Source organism: Siniperca chuatsi, linkage group LG12 (assembly GCF_020085105.1).
Source record: "Siniperca chuatsi isolate FFG_IHB_CAS linkage group LG12, ASM2008510v1, whole genome shotgun sequence".
Taxonomy (NCBI): domain Eukaryota; kingdom Metazoa; phylum Chordata; class Actinopteri; order Centrarchiformes; family Sinipercidae; genus Siniperca; species Siniperca chuatsi.
Window position 1 is genome coordinate 18,394,077 of NC_058053.1, and position 23,865 is coordinate 18,417,941.

The following is a 23,865-nucleotide window of genomic DNA, read 5'->3' on the forward strand; positions in this document are numbered from 1 at the left end:
AAGCATTGTTTACCGTCTGTTTTTGTATCCCTGACTGAGTCCGGCATGTGATGCAAAGTTTACGACTGGTATTCAAGTGTTTGTAAGCCGGGCTGTAGGGCTCAGTCGGGAGGATTCACAGCCTCGGTGCATGAACACACACACACACACACACACATGCACACACAAATGCACACAAGCCAGCAGACAACTGGTTGTGCTGCATGATGCTAGAAAATGACTTGAACTGACAGATGGCAAGCAGCAACACTGAGTCACTCTCATCTAAACAGCAACTCTAATAAGCAGTCAGGGTATTAGGGGATTTCCAGAGCATCAGGATCTCGACACCACGAATCCACCGCTCTCTATTTCATTTATCAATCACTGTTGATGAATGATATGTTGCCTGACTTATATATATTGACTTTCTTGTGTTGCCAAAATGACTCCCGTTTTATTAATTTCTTATTCAACTGTTTCAATACCCGCCTGATGATGACTAACCAGATCTGATTATGTACCAAGTCTAAAAATATGATTTTGTAATGTACCCACACAATGTACAGCAAAGCTATTGGAGATAATAGATTGGAGATGTACCTTCAACTGTGATCTCTTAAATCCAGCAAAAGTCCCTTTTCCGCGTAGGGGCACAATGGAGAATCTGCAAGGTCACATGTGCCAAAGGTTGTATTTCTCAAACATTAGCTTAACGTATATTTTGAATATTCATTTTAGTGAATGAGTATGTGGGTAGTGGTGGTGGTCGATGTATGGATATGTAGAATGGCCAGCAATTAAAATAGAAGGATAAAGAGCTGCCAGTCATCACCTTAGAGTTGATAATCCTCACCTCCACGTCCAAAGGTCAGGAAAAGGTTGTGCAGGCCGGTGGAAAATGAGTCACAGTCACACACAGCAACATGTGAGTCCCGGCAGGCTTTACAGTAGCCTCCTGTGCAGCGTGAATGTGTGAATATATCAGTTAGTGGGCGCTAAGCTCCTCTAATTTTAAAGGGTAGGCGAGGATTGGGCTTTAATAAGTCTAAATGCCACATTGACAGAAGAAAGTAATCACACATACTTATCCAGCCAGCAATGTTGCAAACAGTAAATATGAAATCTGAAATCTGGGTGTGAACAGCTCCATGTAAGATTTTTGGCAGCAGAACAGATCGCTCTCTCTCGGACAGAGCGACTGTTCCCTGATCTGGCAAAATAAGCCAGAATCCCTGGGTTGAGTGAGGTGGGCCTACCGTTTATGGGTCCTGAATGGACAGGAGGTTTAGATACACCCAGCAGACTGATGGTTCTGTCACTGTTTCCTGGTAAACACTCATCACCTAAACCTCACTGTTGGCTGCAGGCCAACAGTGCTGCTCTAAGAGGGAATATACTGTACACCCAGTGGCCAGTTTATTAGGTACACCTAGCTAAATCTAATACAGTCTAATACAACAGTCCTGCAATAATCCTCCCTTCATGAAGGTTATAATGTTCAGTTTTTGTTTGAGCGGTGTTGATTGAACTGTATGATCATTGTAGAGGCTGTAGTTTGTGCTGCTGTTGAACTGTATTACATTATACAGAGAGGTGTTTTCAATATGTCCTATCCACTTATATCAGTGAGGTCAGGGTAAATAATAGAAACACTTCTCTGTATAATGCATTACAGTTCAACAGCACCACAAAATTATATTCACCAGCATATTATTCATGAAGGGAGGATTTATTGGAGGACTGTTGTATTAGCTAGGTGTACCTAATAAACTGGTAACTGAGGGAAAAGCTTGAATCTACTAAAGTCACATCTTCAGGTGATTCAATTATATAAAAAATGATTTAATTGTTCCCAAAAGTGTGCTTTGATTTCTGCACTTGCTATTTGTGACACACAAACATTGTATCAAGGTATAATGGTTCATTTATTTTCATTATACAACACAGGGTTGCACAATGAAATGTACAAGTTATGTAAGTACTTAATGTATGTATTAAGTAATGTAACAATTTATAATTAAAATATATGTAGTTAAGTATATTTAAATACACTTATACGAGATATTTTAGTTACCCAGGCTCCATATATTTGATATAAAATGTTATTTTATTTACATTTTCAGGTGAAATATTCTAAGTATGTAAAAAAAAAAGCATTTTAATTGTACTCGAAAGTGTACTGAGCTTTCTGTACTTAAACAGTGCTTTTTTTTTTACATAATAACATTGTACTTAATGTATTAATGATATAAAACTAGAGCAATTTAAAATATACTCAACTACACTTAAATGCGCTGGACTGTGTTATTTTAAGACAATCATTAAGTTTGAATCAAATATATTTAAATACACGTTTTGGTACTAAATGTACCAGTAATCCATCAATTGTGTTCTTCTCTTCTAAAGCCCCTGAAAACTTAGCTTCAAATCTCAGATATTTCTCCATAACATTAATATGACTAAATAAGCCACATCAAAGTTAAAAAATATCTCTAGGAATTATTTATTAAAATTTTAACACTCAACAACTCAGCTAATCTGTTTCATCAGGACTGTGTGGATGTGGTTTGTTCAGATTTGATTGACAAAACAAAACCACCAACTGTCATCAGATTCTGATACACATGCTGCTGAATCCTGATTGGAGCACGGGAGTGTGTGACATCACCTTTTTCCAACTAAGCCCGCCCACTTCAAACCAGTGAAGAACACAAAGAGAAACAGAAATACAGAAATCTCTCATGTGAAATAACCAAAACATTTCTAATTTTGGTGGAAAGTTGTGTGTTAATGTTGGATCCAATTACTCATAATAAGTAGCTGAGTGAGGAAATAAGTTTTCAGGAACTTTAAGTCATTGTGTGCTGCCAATGCATTTGCTTTGCAAGATATGATTTACTGTATAGCTAAAGAAAAAAGCAATAAACTCTGCATCCAACGTCAAATCAGACAAAGAAGCATATGCAAAAAGAGCTCACTGTACATTCACTAATAAGTATAAGAGCAGATGAAAGCCTGAGGTTCCCAGCATGTGAAGTCATTGAACTTTCCATTTCCTGAAAGATAAACAAACAGCAGATCAGAAACCCAGTGGCACAGTAGTCAATATTCAAATTTGCTACAACATAAAAGTTAAAAAAAGTATCTGTGTGTTTCAGTTCAGCTTTAACCACAATCTGACTCCTACCATGTGCCAGCACTTCCACACAGTCCTCCAAATCTGCTGTGTTATTGGGCTCCCCTGACAGCCAATCAGCATAGCCCCAGCGGGATCCATCCAACCAGACAAAGCGACCAGTCTGACAGACAACAGGAGATTAATGAGGTGCAGTCAGATAGAGAAGTCATTTATTTGATTCATTCTCCAGATACTAGCACAGCAATGAAATGAACCACTGTCATGGTGCGATTAATGAAGGGTAAATTATTATTTTGTATTTTCAACAACATATTTAGGACCCCCTACTCGCTGACTGAACATACGCACATCCAAATATCGTAGTCCTCCAATCCAGGTGCGTGTATATGCCCCGTTTTGCCACAGCATCATGTTCATCACCTCTCTGTGGATGTGTTGGCTTGTGATGGAGGCCAGGTGGCCACCAGGGAAATGTTCTTGGCAGAAGAACTGCAGTGAAACAGAGACAGACAGTGACAGTGAGGACTATGTACATTATCAGCTGTGTGTTTCTAACTTTCTGAAAATCTCATGGTGCATCTATGAGATAGTGGAGAACATGTAAATACTTCAGCATCTGCAGCCCTCTTTGGCCCTTTGAAGAACCGGTAACACTTCCCCTCAAGTATCACACCAGAAGAACAGCTCCACCCTGTGGTGAAAAGGAGAAATTTCATTTTCAGTCTTGTTTCTCTTTAAAGGATAGGTTCACATTTGTTCAAATCTATCTTAAAACAAAACTCACATGCACCACATGCACCTATGAACACTGAAACATTTTTAGTCACTGTAATCATTTCTCTTGTCCATACTGTATGTGTGTGTGTGTGTATAATATTTTATTTACACTTTACCTTGCTTGTCTTGTTTTGGTGATAATCTTCCTTCTACCTGCCTCATCAAATCCCTTTTTTCTCTTAGAGGCACCACACCAGTCTGAACACCTCCATCAAGCACAGGATTGTCTTCCAGGACTGGAGACAGCTCCTCCTCCCTGACAAACTCCCTCCCTGGTTCCTCCATCATCAAATAGTCTGACCCCTCTGCTGTGAGAGAGTCTTGCAGTTTGCCAGGATCCATCCCCATCCTAGCCTCTTCATTTGGGAAATAATCCCCTAAAGATGGCATCTGCTGCCCCATAATGTCAAATGCTGGCCCTTCTTCCATGATTGCAGAATTTTGCATGACCTGTTGATGTAAAAAGGACTCTTCCCTCGTCTCAGGCTCCAGTTCCACGATTGGTTCTCTATTTAAAACATAGTCCTGCTCACTCATAAGCTCCTCCTCCTCTGGCAGAGGTTGATCTTGATTCTGAAATGCCGCCCTCAAAGACTTTTCCACCTCTGACAGCTCCGTATTGCTCAGTTCCTCTTCAAACATGTTGTCGTCATCCAGTGGCTCCAGCTCCATGATTGGCTCATCCACCATCTCCATGTCAATGTGCCTCTCTTCGAACTCCCGACCTGTTTCAGTCTCTGGCCCGAGGTTCATTTGCACCTGAAACTGCTCTTGAACCTCCTCCTCATTAAACAGGGCCTTCACTTCAGGCTCTTGAACATTTGGCTCCACCTTAACCTTTGATTCCACCTTAAAGTCTTGGTCATCTTTGAGCTCTGGCTCCACGTTAACCTCTGGTTCAGCCAAAACTTCTGGGTCCACATTAGCCTCTAAATCCACCTTAATTTCTGGCTCCATCATAACCTCTGGCTCCACCTTAACCTCTGGCTCTGCTTTTAGTTCCTGTTCATCCTTAACTTCTGGGTTTTCTTTACCCTCTTGCTCCACCTTAACCTCTGGCTCTGCTTTTAGCTCCTGCTCCACCTTAACCTCTGGCTTTACTTTAATCTCTAGTCCCACCATACCGTCTTGCTCCACCTTAACCTCTGGCTCTGCTTTTAGTTCCTGCTCATCCTTAACTTCTGGGTTTTCTTTACCCTCTTGCTCCACCTTAGTCTCTGGCTCTGCTTTTAGCCCCTGCTCCACCTTAACTCCTGGGTTTTCTTTAATCTGTAGTTCCACCATACCGTCTTGCTCCACCTTAACCTCTGGCTCTGCTTTTAGTTCCTGCTCATCCTTAACTTCTGGGTTTTCTTTACCCTCTTGCTCCACCTTAACCTCTGGCTCTGGTTTAACCTGTGGTTCTGCTTTGAACGCTGGCTCCTTCTTAACCTCTGGCTCTGCTTCACCCACTTTCTCCACTCCAACTTCTGGCTTCACTTTAACCTCTAGTTCCACCATACTCTGGCTCTGCTCCATGTCCACTGGCTCCTGCTGCTCCTTGGAGCCTAGCCTGACTTGTGGCAGAGGATCGTCCACCACCACAGGGCCCTGCTCAGGAACCCAGTCTCCCAGCAGAGGGCGCTGGTCTTCTTCAGTCAAAACAGGATTTTGTGCCACACCTGGAGCAAATGGTGGAATTCCCAGAGCCACTGCAAAGAAAAAATAAAACACACATTTGCTGGTGAAATAAGGCAGATTCCCTTACCAGCGCCCATGAATGGATTATGAGACAATGGGACTCTGGGCACAGACATGTAAAAGGCTCCCCACCCCTTATAGTTTGTTAATTTCTTTATTTTCTGTATAGCATTTCCATCGTAAATCCTGAACAATAATTACAAATAACAGAATGATTAGTACATGATATGATGAGATAAACATGACTGATAGTTAACTAGACTCTCTTTAAGCATGTGACGAAGCTCATAAACCAAATCACAAGCAGATATGTTTTAACTTCAGTCATTACAGCAAATAAGTGAGACTGAACTCAAAATCTACAGCGACTGGGAAGCGTTTAGGAAAACAGAACCTACATGTGAAATGTAACAGAACAAATTTTCAAGACACAATGAAAAGAGAAGTAGAAATCAGTCTTTTGGAGAACAAACACCAGAAAAATGAAATGTCTTACCTGCCAAGCTCAGTGAGAGCAATGCCAGTGTCTTCATCTTGATGTGTATGACAAAATCTGTATGATCTGTATTTAGGATTGTAGACTGTGATTTACTGTCAAACACGCCTTGTACCAGTGAGTTATTTCCACCTGTCCATGTGTCTCATGCCCCTCTTCTCTTTGCAACTGCTATTTATCTGTGTTTTGTTATGGTACACCTAATCTTTATGAACAGCATACGTCCTACCCCTTTTATTCTACTTTCTTTCAGTAAGTTATAAAACAGAGCCTTCCTGATACCTTATCTTGACAAAAGCCCGTATTTTTTTCTCTTTTGTGTCCTCTTGGCATTTGCTCAATCATAATTAAGAGGGTAGAAAGGTCACACTGCCAAGGCTCTTCCAAAGAAGTAAACAACTGGGGTAGTATCAATTATACCTGGTCAGTATAGAGATATAAAAGTAAATCTCTATTTTCACGTTCATCTGTATGCAAAATACTTAAAGTTTAGATGATGCTTATTGATTCTTGAATGGAAATTGGGTAAATAAGAAGGTTGGTTGGAGACCAAAGTGTAAAACCTTCACCAAAACAACAAAGGATATACTTGCAAAAATACACAATATAGACATTTTAGCTAATAAAGTAGACACAAAGTTGACCTCCAAAAGAAGAAACAGTGAACAACCTTCCGCTCACTCAGATATTCTAGATCAGGACTCTGACCTATTAAATTACAGAGAATAATTAACCATATTTTAGTGGTATTGTTAGTGATAAATTTCATTTCTGGCACGACTGGTGAATCACAAAACTATTTTGTATTTTCTGTCTCTCTTGGGTGTCACAAAATGGGACTGTAAATAAAATAGGGAAAGGGGCAGACTGACTGTGGCCTGGAGGAAATGCACCTGCTCAGTAAATCTCTGTGACACTCAAACCATGAGCATAAATATTAATGGGTTTATTGTGTTTGTCAAGATATTTCCTCATGCCAGCATGTCCCAACACAAACTAGGTTTCACTGAATCAGAAAGAATATTTCTTCACTTTAGTCATTCAGTTTTGGTGATCCTCTGATCTTGCAGGACACCCAACTTTAAATTTGACAAGTTGCTTTCTGAGATGCCCCTCTGAAAATCGGAGTTGTTCTGAGCTGTGATTTGATGACATGTGGCTTAAATCTCTGACCTCTCTGGCTGAAGATGTCCACACCCACAGGACAGTGGATTACGCCAATAAAAAGTAATGTAAACCAGAAGAGGCTACATTTTCTGATTTAAGTGTGCTGCTTATGCAAAACTTGCTCGAGCTCGGGTTTATGGCTGGGTGGTGCTGAATGGCTTATTTGATATAGACCTTTATCACAGCAGATATTGTAACTTTTGGAAAAGCACAGGTGTAATGAATATCGTTAATGATGGCTGCATACCATTTAGTTTCACCAGTTCCCAAGCTCTTGCACGCTGGCTCAAAGGCACGGCTTCCTGGAGCCCTTAAATGGAACAGAGCCATCATTAATGTAATGAGTGACACCTGTGACTCTGTTGCTGTGACAAGTCAAAATGTCTGCTGTAAAGAAGGTATATTACAGTGGAGAGGCAGACAGGAAATGTGAGAAGAAAGAAAGGATGACATACATCTAAGACCCCAGTGACACCCCTGGTCCATGGGAGTTTGCGTGGGTTAGCGTGGGTCACTAGTTTGTTGCTACATGGATGTTTTGGTTTGGGTGACATCAACGAAACACAAATTTTTGTAAGGGTTTAATCAATCCAATTTCATAGTACCATTGCTGGTAAATCTAAATAAAGACATACCTACACTAGCACTGCTAGACAGGAAGATAGCCAAATCTCCCTCCATTAAATAAGTTCCATTAAAGGTCCAGTGTGTAACATTTAGGAGGAGCTATTGGCAGAAATGGAATATGTATATATATATAGGGTGAAGCAAGCGGTATTCAAATGGTTGCAAAACTGTAATTGCACCACTAGATGCCACTAAATCCTACATACTGGACCTTTAAAACTTTAAATTATTTTTTTTAAGTCTGTGAGTTTTACCCTTATTTTGTTTTAGAAGGCACTTGCTCATTTTGCTGTATATTGTGCAAAATCTCACCAGATTTGAACATTAAACTGTTAAAGTTAATTTAAAGGAAACTCCATCGATTTTACACATCACACTTTAAAATTAGCTCCTGTTTAGCTTTAAACTAGGGTTAACGTATTGGTGCAGTAGAATCAACAAAAGGAACCATGATTTAATCCTAGTTGGCACAAACCTGCCACAGCATGTTGTTGAACTTTGTGCAGTCAAGTGTGAGGAGGACAGCTGTTGAGCTGATCCCAGTGCATTTAAAGTCACCCCTTCATGTATGTTTGGTTCATATAAGATTCACCATGTGGGAGAGATCGTTTATGTAAAACATGTTTTTTTGTAAAGTGAGCAGAGGTCACTGAGCTGTGTTGTTATGGATGTGTGTGTGTTATAGTGTGTAACATGACATCAGTGTGTCCTGCTCACAGCAGAGCAGCTGGGGTTGTTGCTCATGAACAGGTGCTGCAGCAGAGATTTTGTGACATTGTGTTTATCTCTTTTTCTGCGTGTGTGTTCATGCACACATGTCTGCATGTGACCATGTGTGTGTGCAAGTGACCACAAATGTAAGCATGTGTGCACATTAACCAGAACGAGCAACAATGTGCCGTTGTGTGAGCGCTGGTGGTGAGAAACCTAATAGCCAAGGACACAGTAGCTCAGCCAGCAGCTGTCCCGTCTCTGCACCTCCTATTACACCCATCTCTCTTGACATGTGGAAAACTCTCAACTGTAACCATGATGATTATCGTCTTTTAAATTCAGATGGAGGATTACATGTTTTTAAGAAATGATGTCAGAAAAACCCCAGAATAAATGCAAAAGGTAGTTAAGATTAAAGTGAGACTGTATTTCTTTCTTTCTAAAAAACTGACTTAGTTTTCTCTGCAGATTTGTGAACAAGGAGAATGTGTCATATTTTATAAACTGATCATATGTTTTTTGTAAAATCTTAAGTAACTAGTAACTATAGCTGAGAAAAAAAGTACATTTGGCGAAATGTAGTGGAGAAGAAGTATGAAGTAGCATAAAGTGAAAATACTCAAGTAAAGTACCTCAAAATTGTACTTAAATGCAATAACTTAAAAACAAGCTGTAACCTTTTAAGTTGATAGAGCAAACAGTTGCTTATTTACACATCCAGCAGTTACGGAGCAACACTGGAGTTGTGTTTGTGTCCACCTAAAAAATGTAAGTCCAATATTCACTCTCTTTTAGCTCCGTTTTTGGTCTCCACCAACTCCTGAGGGAATATCTGGCTCTTTAGCTGCTAAATGCTCCACGATGTTCACCAGCTAGGCGCTAACTATGTCTGTCTGTTGTTTGCTGCACTATGAGACTGAACCAAAACAGTAAAGTTGGGGCCAGAGAGCTAAACGATGAGCTGAAACTCACTATCAAGCTCTTTACAGCTGAGGGGAGCTGCACATTCAGGTGATAATTCTGGTTCATTACTACAAGTGACACCTTTCACGTTGTCACATTGTTTTCACATTGTCTTTGATACAATGTGATTACAAAAATACTCATTATAATACCCACTGAGTAAATTAGTTACTTTCCACCTCTGGTTTGATAGTTCTTGGTTGTATGATGCTTTTACACCCGGACATCCTGCATCTTTGCTCTGTTTGTATCTTGGACTTTACTACTTCATCCTGGACATTTTTTAAGTTGTAATATTATCTTTCTCATAATGTCAAATAAACCCAAATAAACTAGGAAACATCAGAGGCGTTTGAATATTGTCCTAATGATCCTGTATGAGATACTAACAACACCAACAGGGCAGATCAAAAAACAGACCCGTGTCAAACTAAAACGCGCTCATGTTTCCCCTGTGTGCTCTGCCTGCCGAGAGGGCAGTGGTCTCTCTGAACTTCAGTCTCGAGACAGCAGCCGCCTGCGCGCGCTCCCCGTCAGTTGTCCAGGATGCGTGAGAGCGCGCGCGCGTGCTGCAGATGAAAGTCGAAGAAGCTGCAGAGAGTTTGGAGAAAAACTAATCTCATCCAGACACGGCGGACACCCACAGACCTCAGGACGGATCTGAACCCACCGTGACTAAACATGAACACCGTGAAAATGTTGCCTCTTCTCATCACTTTACTGCACAGTGAGTTTTTTTTTCTGGTTTTAGAAACTTTATTAAATAATTTACCAACGTTATTAATGACGGGAAAAGAGGCTTAGACACCATAACAGACAACTGCTAGAAGTTTTCAGAGAAAGAAGTGCATTAGGCTGTTTAAAAGTAGGCCAAGTAAACAGGCATATGTGTTAAGACGGAACGTCTTGTAACTTAAATTAGTCAATATTTCCTCAGTCTGGTGTGTTTTTAATAGGACTATAATATTCCTCCACATTTTCACAAGGAATTCTATTGTCTCAGATATTTTATTTCACTTCAAATGGTCCTTTATGTCAGTAAAATCAATTTAAGAAAAAAAATGGGAAAGTTTCTAAAGTTGTGAATAGAAGAAACAAGAAATTTTTTTAAATCCTATACCAAAGGAGATACTTAGGCACTGTATGAAAATTACTGGTAAGGGAGGGGGGTTGAACCTTATTTTTCACTTTAAAAAAAGCTAGACCATCCACAGTGTTATTAACATTTTATTTGGACCCACCTCTTGAAAGAAACTGCAATAAACTCACCCCAATATCTACAGTATTGATACAACTCAGTTCACCATTATTAAGAGGTAAAGCATAAAGAATAAGCTGGTGTGACCTTAAAAATTGACCTTAACATGTTAATGGTATTTGTTAACAACTAATCTGCAAGGGAAAATTTAAATAAAATATAAATCTGTTTTTTTTTCAGCAAAAACAAAAAAGGAATGACCTTAATAATTTTTGTACAATCCCTCAGAAATGCAGGATAATTATGTGATTTTTGACAAATGTACTTTTTAATTGAGAAAAGTGTTATGATAAAAGAGACGTTTTCTTTAAGTGATGCATGTTTTTAAGTGGCATGGTGCAACAGATTAGCTGAGATTTACTGTATATTGCATATTGGCAATAAATTGTGAACTGTATAACGCCTTATGCTTTAAGCATGAAGCAGAACGGATTGGTTTGTTATAATGTTTTATTGATCATTAGTTTGTGTGATTGAGTTCGTGCATGTTAAGCCCCCACACTTCGGGGAGGAGGTGTGATGTGTTCAGGGCCTGCATCAGGGGCTGAGATTGTGCAGGGAGTGGTTGTGGCTGGACTTCATGTTTACACTGAACCCACTCTGATGCCGTTTGAACCCGAGATCCACAGGCTGATGAGATACATCACATGGCCCGCGGAGGAGTCTGAGATCCCACCGTTTCAGTTTGAAGATAGCCCCCAACTGACCCTGTTGTTAATTGGACTGAGATGAAAATGGCCACTTGCTCTCTGGAAAAATGCATTTGAAGTTGCTGTGTTGACGTGTGTGTGTGTGTGTGTGTTTTGATCTTTGTTGTATTTACTCATGAGGACCAAATGTCCTCACGGAGATAAAAAGATTGAATCCCGATCCTCAATTAGGACAAAGGCTGATAAAGAAACGTGTTTGGAATATTTGGGGAAAAATAGACTTTTCATTAACATCCAGTGCATGATAATGGCATGGCATAGTTGGTAATATTGAGTTTGACCACTTTCTAATGTTTTTACTAAAACAATGCATTTGAATTTGTTTTGCAATAATCAAAAATATATAATAACGACATTTCAAATTTATTCCATTTAAAACACCAATGACAATTATTATGGACCATATCGTACTGTATGTCAATAACATGAACCAGACATTTATTGTTTGGAATATATTCTAAAATATATTGCATGTATATTCACATATGTTTCCTGTTTATATACAGTAGGTTAAGATTAGCTCATGGCAAAGATCAGGTCTAGTTAGAACCAGAATCAGGTTTAGGTTAGGCTGAGGGTCGAAGTAAAGCAGACGCAGAGGGTTAGGGTTAAGGGTTCAATCGGTGTAGATCCTATAAGTGTGTAATACAGATATCTGTGTGTGTGTGTTGTGCCAGCTGAGAGGGGTAAGGTTACTGTCACAAAGAGCTGCTTTGTCTGTGTAAGAAAAGCATGCTTTCCATGCATGTGTGGTGCACACATGCATGGACACACACACACACACACATTCCCAAATGTTCTCTTCATAATACCAAAGAAGGCGTATGCATTAATATTTCTTAAATAAAAACTCCTTAAGAGATGCTCCACCAAGAATTTATGTTGTTACTTATTAACAACTTACTTATACTTAGTTACAATGGATTTATGGCAGTTTAAGATTTAAGTTTTCACAACATAAAAAGCTGTATAACATCAATAGAAACTTCACACATCTGCAGCATAGTCCACCTCTCCTGCTGCCCATCCATGTGATAAAACGACAGGCTGCTTTGTCACACTCTCACCCTCCTTGAAGCTTCCTTTTTGGTAAAGCTTTGATTTTTGTTTTAGCAATAATAATAGGCATGAATTTAAGATGGCTGCTATTCTTTGTGAAGGAAAGTACAAACATTTTACAACCACCATTAAAGCTATTTTGATACTCAAAAGATTTTGGGCGGTTTATCACTTTAAATGTCTGTATGTGTGTGTGTGTGTTTTTCATTTGTATGTACAGTGTGTTTGTATACTTCTGTGCATTTTTGTGAGGGGACGTAGGCTCTGCTCTGTATGTGTGAGTGTGTGTGTGTGTGTGCTTGCTAAAGGGATAGATCACTAAAAGAGTTTATCAGGTCAGGATTAAGGCAGCTTGTCAGAGTCATCCATCACCTGCATTCCTGCACATCACCGCTCCTGGCACCACCAGGATGTAGCTACACACTCTGTGTCTCTCTCTCTCTCTGTGTGTAGATATGCACAAATTCTGTTGTAGGAAATGAATGTTGTACTTTTTTCCTCTATGGTGAGGATGTGAGGATCCATGCGTGGTATGTGTAGGATGTGACTCATTCTCATGGGCTTTTTATCCTGTTTACGTGTCTGTTTGTGCTTCTGGTCTCTGGCCCTAACATGCCCACATTCTGAAACTATAGATATATTTAGCATGTTAAATACAGAGAGATGTGATTCGTGTTCTTGTCAATAATGTGAGCAGCAGTAAGATTGTTGTACTTGACCTGGCGGTAAAAAACTGTCCTCCCACCCCTCTCACCCCTGCAGGTCCTGTCTGTCTGTCAGTGACAGTAAGCAGCAGTAAACCCAAAGTGGAGGTCCACGAGCACACAGGTGAGACTGTGCACTGCTGCTTTTCTGACTATCATTTGATCGTCTTTAAAATTACCACAAGTGTAAAGGACAAAATTGTCTAATATGATGGAAGTTTTTGGTCTCATTTAACATTTGTCTTATCTTTAATATTTTATTTATTGTTTTATTTTTAAGAGCAACTTAAAGGGACAGTTCACTCCAAAATCAAAATTACATATATTTCCTCTTACCTGTAGTGCTATTTATCCATCTAGATTGTTTTGGTGCTGAGTTTTGGAGATATCGGCCATAGAGATTTCTGCCTTTTTTTGAATGGAACTAGATGGCACTTGGCTTGTGGTGCTCAAAGCACCAAAAAAAAAAAAACATTTGAAAAAACTCATCAGCAACGCCTCTTTCCAGAAACCATGACTGTTACTCAAGATAATCCACAGATTTGTTGTGAGTAGTTTCATGTACGAGCTATCGGTAGAAAGAAAAAAGTTCATACATGAAACTGCTCACAACTAATCTGGTGACATTCGCATTATGCATAGGTGCATCTGAACAGTAATCAGATAACAGTTTTCTATATTTTTAAAAAAAGGAGTAGTGCAGGAGTGATTAGTATTAATATAAATGATATTTAATGCCCACCACATCTGAGTTTTCTTGAATTTTTTCCTAGTTAAAAGTTTTTTTCGGGGAGTTTAAAAGGGTCTAAGGATAGAGGGTGGTGTATGTTGTACAGATTGAGGCAAATTTGTGATTTGTGATATTGGGCTATAGAAATATTTATATAAAATGACTTGATTTGACATTTAGGAAGAGACAGGAAGAGAGGTATTACATCTGATATTTGCTTTTCTGATTTGCATCTCTCATTCCAAAACAAATCAGTCAAATCAACAGACAACAGATTTATGCAGGATGTGAACAGATTTACATAATTACACCTTAAATTACCTCATGTCTTCTTTAATGAGAATTACAGATATATATTTCAGAATATTTTCTTGGAAAATCAACCAAGATAAAGGGAAAACAGCAGATATCTAATTTCATGCTAAAAACAAATTGCGAAATTGATACAGGAAATGAGCAAAAACATTTTTTACATTATTTAAACCAAATAATGGGACAAATTATTTGCAAATTCAAACAAGGCCAAAAGTATATATACTGTGGATTGATATGTCATTTTGCTGCTTTTGTCTTTCCAGATGCTGTGCTCGCCTGTGAGTTCAGGACAGAGAAAGATCAGAGCCCTCGAATCGAGTGGAAGAAGAAAGGAAAGGGGGTGACATTTGTGTATTTTAATGACAAATTTACTGGTAAGTGATGACAAACCTTCACTGCTTCACTTTGTTTAGCATTTATTTAAGCTTTGTCCATCCTATATCATCTTTCCATTACCTTCCACTACAGGGTCTTATGCAGGACGGGCAAAGATAGAGGGCGCGACGCTGACGATACACTCTGTTACTCAGAAAGACTCGGGGGAATACCGCTGCGAGGTGACTGCCAGCGAGGACCACGTCAACCTCGGAGAGGCTACTGTAACCCTCAATGTGCTCGGTATGATGGGAAACCTTTATGTGTTTTTGTGAATATGTAAATATGCATATGTGAGGGTGAGTGGGTATGTATTTGTGTGAAACAAATAAACAGTAAACTTCTGAAATTTGCTTGGTTTTGTCCAGGAAAGCATGTCACACATTAAATGGTGCCTTTAAAGTCACAGTGAAATGGCAGCATCTCTAGCTTCTGTAATGTGACATATTTCTGAGTGAAACAGTATATGTGGGCAGGATTAAGTTATAAGATCAAAATCAATCAAATTTTAAATCCTGCGGAGAGATACAGAGCTGTAAAGGACTGACTCCACACACACCTCCCTCACCCAGGAAGTGGAGGATAAGGGTTAAATTAATAAATTAGACCTCAACCACATTCTTTGGAAATGTAAATAAAGTTTTTGCCAGCTGAAATTCAAACACACACCTCCTCCTACTATGAATATTGCTCTGCTAGGTTCCCACTAGCCAGTGGTCAAGTGCAGTTTTACATGATGGGAGGGGTTAGCCTGTCACCCCAAATCACATTTGATCGGATAAATTTATGCAACCGCCCTGAGTTCAAGATGAGTCATCAAATATATATGTTTTTCCTCTCTGCCTCCGCAGTGCCTCCTCATGTCCCGTCCTGCGAGGTGCCGAGCTCTGTGTTTGTGGGCTCAGAGCTGGAGCTTCTCTGTAAGGACAAACTCAGTGTGCCTCCTGCCACCTACCGCTGGTACAAAGACAACAAGGCTCTGACGGCCACAGCAGATACTCCATACAGCATCAACACAAACAAGGGCACACTGGTGAGCACACACAAAAATGTGCAAATACTCGTGTACAACAGGCACACACGCTTAACCCAGGAGTGTATAAACACAGATATGTACACATGTGTACACATCTGTTGCTCTCCTCTCTTTAATTAAACTCTCACCTTTTCTTTGTCTGGAGCAGAAGTTTAAGAGTGTGTCTAAAACAGACGCAGGCATGTACCGCTGTGAGTCCTCCAACAGTGCGGGGGCGCCCAAGAGCTGTGTGGCCCAACAACTGAAAGTTATTGAATGTAAGTGGTTTTGGTACAACTCCTCTTTGGAGTTTACACATCACGCTCCACTCATGTAAGACTGAGGAAACACTCTCTTTCCCCTCTTTCTAGATCCTTTGAATATGACGATTCTGATAGCAGGTGCTGCAGGTTTTCTGACACTCGTCCTTTTCTGCTGCATCTGTGTGTGTGTCTGCCGACGCCGAGGTTGCTGCAAGAGTGAGTAGTGCGATGATGCTCTGTGTGTGTGAGTGAGAGTGTGTGTGCCTGTCATGCAGTCATTGATTTTACATTTGAGACGTTTGCATTATTGAAACATTTGATTCAGACCAATAAAGTATAAAAATCTGGAAGGTCATTTAATAAACCTGTTTTTGTAAAAGCATATCCATAAATCTCAACCTCTTTTCTATCCTGCCGATACAATAAATATTCCCTTTGGGAGAGTTTTGACTTGTTTCTCAAGGTGTGTGTCAATTGATCCAGACAAATATGGCAACCAGATCAGATTTCCGTCTTTCATCTTCCCTCTTTATTTGGGTCAAGGAATGAAGATGCATTTTGTGAAACAAGTTAAAATTTTAATTCCCTCTACACAAGAGGATAGAGAATATTTTTTATGATTTACCATGATAACAGGTAACCTGCTAGGTTTTTCAACTCTATTTATGTTTAAAAGAAAGCATTGCTAATGTCAATTGTAATCTTCCACGCAAAAGTCTAAAATATAAAAACTATGATTAAGTGATGGGCCCAGCAAAGGGCTGGAAAGAGTATTAGTTTGTGTACAGGCTGTAAACTAAATGTGTGCTAACCTACAGACAGTCGTAAAGTCGCCTTTACTTAAGTATAAAAAAGTATAAATACCACAATGTAAATATGCTCCACTGCAAGTAAAGGTCTTACATTCAAAATCTTGCTTAAGTAAAAGTACCAAAATATCATCTGCAAAATGCACTTTTGCACACATACAACATTTTTATATAAACAATGGAAAAAATGGCAATGTGAATGTAAAAGGCATCCCTCGTAGTGACTAACTCACAGATAGTTATCACCTGTCACTGCAGTTTCCCTCAGCTGTAGGGAGTGTTTTAATGTTTTTCAGCTCATTGTTTTGATTTAAAGGCAACGTTTCGGTTTTGCTTCAGTCTAATTGCTCTTATTCGCCTTGTTTCCAGCTGCAGCAGGCAGCTGTTTTCAGTTAAAAAGCTCTAAAAACCCACTGTAGACTACCTGCCCAGCACCAAACAGCAGACAGACACAGTTAGCGACTATCTTGTGAACATAGTGGAGCATTTAGCAGCTAAAGAGACAGATATTTACCTCAAGAGAGCTAAAAGAGAGTGAATATTGGACTTACATTTGTCAGGTGGACAGAAGCACAACTCTTAATGCATACTTGATTAAATATACTAATTATTGTCCACCATGGCCAACAGACAAAGAGACAAATGTCCAGCTTCTTTGGCAAGTATGGTAGTGATCATGAAAAATTATTAACTTGACCTTTTCTCCTTTGTTGTTTCTTTGAACAGAGAACAAGAAAACAAAAAGGTGAGGGTTTCACATTTCAGTCTGGCTCTTGTTTTGCCTGTAGCTGTGTGTTACTGACTGGTAATGAGCTCAGACTGAACTGCCACCCTTTGTCTTTCAGCACCAAGTCCTACAACCCTCCTCCTCCTCCTCCCATCCGCAATGTGAGTGATCAGAGGAATTGTTATTGTGTCAGGGCTTGTTTTGCTTGCTGCCATGTTTTTGGGTTGCCATTAAATTCTGTTGATAAGTTGCTGATAACACTGGTCCCTAGGTAATTACAGGAAATGTTTCATTGAATGTCTCTCTGCTCTCTACAGCTCAAGCACTACAAACAAGCTCAGTCCTTCATGATCTGAGGGTGAAAAAATCTCTCACTTTCACTTCAAACCATCCAAAATCTAAAGTGTACACTTTTGTGCAACACACTGGGGAATTACTCGACCGACGCCTTGCTTTTGGACGGCTGCTCACTGCTTTCAGGGACGGACACACAGTCAAGCAAAAACGAGTTAAACAAGATTTAGCAAAAACCTTGTTTCCTAAACACTGGCATTTATGCGCTTACAGTTTGGAAGAGTTACTACTTTCATATCTACTACAAACTAACATTACTGTAAATTCAAGGTTTAACTCAGCTCTTTCAACATATGTTTCATTATCATATTCTTCTTGAGTGTGTCAAGACATTTTTAAAATCTTAGTTTTTCAAGTCTTCTCACACTCAAGGGGCCAAGTCCAGTGCTTCAGTTTAAGTTTTAGCTCTTGTGCCACTTATAGGCAATTAAGTGTTATTCATCCACACTGATTATGGCAAATACTGTATAGATTGTATCCTTCTTATTGCCTTTCATTTATATGTAGATGCAGAGATGTTGTTTTATATGAAGTTATTTTTTTCTCTTTGTCATTTTTATATATTTTTTAAAAACATGTTTGTGTGTTGATCTCATAATTGTTCTTTGTTTAAACTTCAGCTGTATAAATTCAAATAATGTGAATTGAGTGACAAATGAACAGGTGTCTGCACACACTGAATGGCGCTCTGGAAGCTTTTAAAATCTTTGATACTATTTTGATGAGTCTATCTCTTGATCAATAAAGAAAGAGGAAAACAATTAGCACATTGGATTTCAAGCTACACAGTTTATTGGCTTATGGGTGGTACACAGCCAGGCAGAGAGAATATGAGGCATTATGGAGATTTCATCAATGTCATGTGTTAAACACATCTACATGCATTTAAAGATGAAGAAGACATTGTTTGGATATATAGTAGGCCTATGTGTCATAGCTTTTTACAATGTCATTTAATCCTGATCGCAACATATATTTTTACCACGGTAGCAACATGGCTGAAATATCTCAACAACTATTTAATGGATTGCTATGAAAGGATGAATTGTAATAACTTTGTGCTAGACGTTAAATCTAGCGCCATCATCAAGTCAAATGTGAATTAAAGACATTTGCCTACAAAGCTAATGACATTCCCATCAGCCTCAGCTGTACTTATGTGTAGTGCTAATTAGCAAATGTTAGCATGCTAAGCGACACACTAAACTAAGATAGTAAACATCATACCTGCTAAACATCAGCATGTTAGTATTGTCATCCATGGGTGTATTATAAGATATATATCTACATACATACACATATATCTCTTAATAAATCCATGTTGTGAGAATGTTAGCAGGCCGCTAGTATGCTAATGCTAGTTCAGAACCACTTAGCCTAAGTACAACCTCACAAAGCTGCTAGCATGGCTGTAGACTCTTCGTCTTGTTTATTGCTTATTCTTACTACATGTATTTAAAACATTCTTTTAATTTATGTAACATTTAATACAAGTTTCACAATGTCCTCCCTCATTTTCCTCCATGTTAGAAAAAGGCAAACCGTGCCAAACAATGGTTGCTATGTGTTTATAGGAAATTCCCTGTGCTGTGCACAATTGGTGCCTTATTACCAGTGGTGGAAGAAGTACTCAGATCTTTTCTTTCTCTTTTGACCACTAGATGGCACCACAGCACTGACTGTATCTGGTCACACCAGCACAGACTGCATGCAGGCCTATAGCTACATGATGCCAGCTTTGATCCATTATTTGTCCGTGAACAGTAGCGCTATTGTTCTCCTCTGTTTGGACTCGTTTCCTTATTGTGCTGCTCATAAATTAAAAGTCTTAGAAAGCAATGATTTCCTGCAGCTTCACTTCCATGTGGTTTTAAAGAAGATGCATCTCATGATTTAAAGATTTGACTACTGTTCGTGTTTATACACAATTTGGATGTCTTTACATCTGGCATGTGCATGATCTGTAACTGCTACAATGCAGACAGTGTCTGGAACCAGTAACATTGATCTATTCTCGTACATGGTCATAACCTTCGCCAATGATGACATTAAGTGACTCATATTGATCTGCTAAAATGGCTGTTTGGTAGCTGAAACCTTTCTGATCAACCACTCTGGCTGCAAAGAAAGGACATCAGCCGAGCTCTAAAATATGCAAATGTTGTTTCACAGTCTGTCACTTGTGTGTAAAAACTGTAACCTCAATGAGAACTGCATTGGTTTTAGCATAATGACAATGCATTTTGAATTTGTAGAATGGTTCTTCGGGAGGTATTTATGAGCCCACGTCTGGGTAAAAAAAAATCCCTCATTCACTACTCACTACTCTATTTGTAGGGAGTTCTGTGAAAAGGACAATATAATGTGTGGTTGGCAAAATGATAAACATACATATGGGACACTAATTGAGTCATTTCTTTCATGCATTGTGCAGACAAATTTCTTCCCCCCTTGAGCAACGCATGGTGGGAATTAGCTCTCAAATAGTGACCCTCAGATGTACACTACAGTACTTTTTGTCCATTGTATAGGTTATAATAATTTGCACTAGACATTTGGACAACACTACAAAATGGCAAACACACCAGTGTCGCCACCATGAGGAGGCCCGGGGGGGCAAGCCCCTCGGAAGAGACAGTTTGGGCTTCTCCACAGATTGTAAAAAATATTGATATTTTAAAATGGATATAGCCTGAATAACGATGCTCATTCAGGCAACCCGTCAGTTTTTTTTCTGTATTCTTGTCAACCTGTTATCACTGAAATGAACAATTGCTGTGTTGGTTTTGTGTTTCTGCATTTGTATTTTGGTGGATACAGTATTCTGATCCTTTACTTACGTAAAAGTATCAATACCACAACGTAAAAATATGAATGCATTAAAAATTCTCCTTGAGTAAAAGTACGGTATACATGTACATACGTACATATACAAGTATCATCAGCAAAATGTAGTTATAAAGTATCAAAAGTAAAAGTACTCAACATGCAGAATTTCAGAATGTTAAATCTATCACATTAGTGAATTATTATTATTATTGATGTGATTACAATAAAGACGCATTTTAATGTAGCTGGTTGAGACGGAGATAATTAATTATTAAATATTTTGTAAACTGTTGGGTAGCTCAAAGGCCCTGTACACCCATTGTCCACCCCCACAGATATTTTCTATTATTTTGCCTGATTAAACCTTTTTCAGGAGTATAGTAGCATCATGTAAAGTAGCATACAATGGAAATACTCAAGTAAAGTACAACTACCTCTAAATTATACTTAAGTAAAGTACCGGTACCTGAGTAAATGTACTTCTAGTACATTACATTTGCCCTCCTGTCTAAGTTGTTCTGGAGCTGACCCTGAACACATTACATAGTGGATTATAACTCAACTCATTTAAATGCGTCAGTGGAAAGGAAACGTCACACATACAAATCAGCCAACTGGACTTCCTGGTTGTCCTTTGCAATGGTTATATCAGCATACAGACACACAGAGCTCCATGGAATAGATGACTCTCGTCTGTGACTGGAAGTACCCAAATGATTTCTCCAGCCACACACACACAAACCCTATAACATCCATATCTGGTGGCTGGTTAATGGCACTGCTCAACTACCAGATAGTTATTTTTTGTGGTTTCCTTTGAACATCTGAACAGGCCTTCTTTATGGATGCTCGTCCTGCATTAAGGCTCAAGGGGGCTGTTACATCACATTTTTGTAAGTGTGTGTATATGTCAGATAGCGACAGAGGAGCGAGAGAGTGTGAAAATAAGTGAGTGAGAAAGAGAGAGAGAGAGAGAGAGAGAGAGAGAGAGAGAGAGAGAGATAGAGAGCATTTGAGTGTGAGTAGGCGGTGGCTGTCAAATGAAATCTATGTCAGTAGTACTGTTTTCTTAGATTTTAAATTAAACCTCAAACCAGGTTTCCTCTAAGATCTCCTTCCTCTGCAGCCTGGTACCACATTTGGTGCACAATGCACTCTGTGAGTTGAGCTCCCCTGAAAAAAGGTGGCACAATGCTCTCAGCACATGGCAAAACACCCCTCAGGGATTAAGTTGCTTTTTTCCCTTTTTACAACAATTTTTCTGCTAAAAAAAATAAAAGAAATCTGTCTCTGCCAGTTTTTATTTGTGAGTATTGTTTCTTTGTTTCTGGTGTTGTTCCTACATCGCTCTCTGCCACCCAGTTCGTAGCATATTTACCGAATTAGCACCTCTTGGGTTATGCAAAGTTTACATCATACAGACGCTGATGTATTTATGCCTTGGGGAAATTGTTGCGGCAAAGGGAGCAGGAAGAAGACCACTGACACAGGGATTACCACAGGAAACTCTTTCTTCCTGCTGTAGCAGTAAGAAATAGCAACATTTAAACATTTAAACCCCACCAGACGACATCCCCTACTGTTTCATTAAATCTTTATACTGAGATTCTCTTACAATGCTCAGAGTATTGCTGTGTGTGTGTGTGTGTGTGAAACCGAGACGAGGAGCAGAGAGAAAGTTTGCTATTTGTACTCTCTGTTTTCTGTCTGTCAGTTATTTAGCATCGTTCACTGACAAGACTGGTATGTGTAATTACAATAGTTGGAGGATGGAAATGCCACTTTTTTGCAACTACACTCACACACATAGCTTGACCTCCTGCACAAGCAATCAGTCAGGACTTACACTCCCACAGCAGCTCTGTGCTTCTTGAGCTCGAATAGGAACAGTGTAGGCAGAGTGTTATACAGATGAAATGTTTTGTCTGTGTAAGTGTGTGTGTGTGAGAGAGAGAGACTGTAATTTGAGCATTACACGATATCTGTGTCCTGAATGCCAAGTAGGTTTGCTAATAGTAGAAGTATTTAAAAAAAACAAACAGCGTAATTAACAAATTGGTTAACAAATCTATTCAACAGATCAGATTTTTATCAAACAGAAAGATGTTTAAACTTACACTTGAATTCTCAAAGTCTCTGAGAGAAATTACATCATTGACTAGGACTGCAACTGACGATTATTTTTATGACCTATTAGAGTGACGATTATTTTCTAAGTTATTCAATTAACTTGGTGTATAAAATGTCAGAAAATTGTGAAAAATGGCCATCATAATTTCCTAGAGCCCATGTTGCCATATTTAAATGTCTTGTCTGACCAACAGTCCAAAACCCAAGGAAATTCAGTTTCCTATGATAAAAGACCAATGATACAAGCAAACATTAACATTTTAGAGGCTGGAATCAATGATTTTCGGGCATGTTTGCTAAAAGTATGACCTAAAATCGATTGTCAAAAATGTTGAAGATTAAGTTTTTGGCAATTAATTGTTTCAGCTCTACCACTGATGCAAGGAAAAGGTTTTGAGATATAGATTTTTGATTTTGTCATTTACACATAGCTTTTCAAGTAATTTAATAATAATTAAAAATAAGTTATACATTGAATAACTGTTTTTTGTTTTTTCAATTCATGAACAATGCATACATTTCTGTGTTCTTGGTAAAAACACCAAGAATCTTTTTTCATTTTAAGAGACCAATAAAAAACACAGCACTCAAATTCACAAACCTCAATCATCATTCGTTAAAAGCTGCAAGAAGCTGTTTTCAACTCTAGGGGACAGAAAGACAAAAGGCAAAACAAACAAACAAACACCGAGATCTGATGTACATTTACCAGTCCAGTCTGCAAGGAATTATGTTGCATGATTCTGCTGCACAGATCTCAGAATTACTTCTTACATCTGCAATTTGTTCGGTGATTCAAGTATAATGAATGAAGTGAAATGAAATGGCAGTTCAGTCTAATTATCAGACTACTGTTGCACATGATTTACATCCTAATTGACCTTTATGTTGCCAGGCAGAAGAATAAGTCAAATATTTATGTGCAGCCAGAGAACCAAAACAGTGAACTATTAAGCTGCTGAAAGCTTTGCAGAGCTGCCCATTTCTAGTGGTTTAAGCTCTATGAGTAACATCTTTTCAGTACAGTCACTTAATTTAATGT

General features: G+C 38.9%; 2 protein-coding genes across 3 annotated transcripts; one reads left to right on the forward strand and one right to left on the reverse strand.

The window, feature by feature from the left end:
* Positions 1 to 2,469: 2,469 nt before the first annotated feature.
* On the reverse strand, positions 2,470 to 6,279 carry LOC122885716 (probable serine/threonine-protein kinase kinX). 2 transcript variants are annotated; one of them, XM_044217213.1, is made up of 7 exons: positions 6,075 to 6,258; positions 5,270 to 5,589; positions 4,015 to 5,107; positions 3,730 to 3,812; positions 3,470 to 3,610; positions 3,170 to 3,281; positions 2,470 to 3,038 (listed from the first exon to the last, which is right to left on the reverse strand). In XM_044217213.1, exons 1-7 carry the CDS (start codon positions 6,109 to 6,111, stop codon positions 2,971 to 2,973), a joined length of 1,854 nt encoding a protein of 617 aa, XP_044073148.1. In that variant the 5' UTR covers positions 6,112 to 6,258; the 3' UTR covers positions 2,470 to 2,970. The 2 variants fall into 2 exon arrangements, with proteins under 2 accessions (XP_044073148.1, XP_044073147.1); XM_044217212.1 differs by having other exon boundaries at positions 4,015 to 5,589; positions 6,075 to 6,279.
* Positions 6,280 to 10,101: 3,822 nt separating this feature from the next.
* On the forward strand, positions 10,102 to 18,638 carry jam2b (junctional adhesion molecule 2b). Its single transcript, XM_044217842.1, has 10 exons — positions 10,102 to 10,272; positions 13,335 to 13,400; positions 14,585 to 14,695; positions 14,790 to 14,939; positions 15,548 to 15,729; positions 15,881 to 15,989; positions 16,083 to 16,190; positions 17,510 to 17,528; positions 17,629 to 17,671; positions 17,828 to 18,638. Exons 1-10 carry the CDS (start codon positions 10,227 to 10,229, stop codon positions 17,864 to 17,866), a joined length of 873 nt encoding a protein of 290 aa, XP_044073777.1. The 5' UTR covers positions 10,102 to 10,226; the 3' UTR covers positions 17,867 to 18,638.
* Positions 18,639 to 23,865: the final 5,227 nt, after the last annotated feature.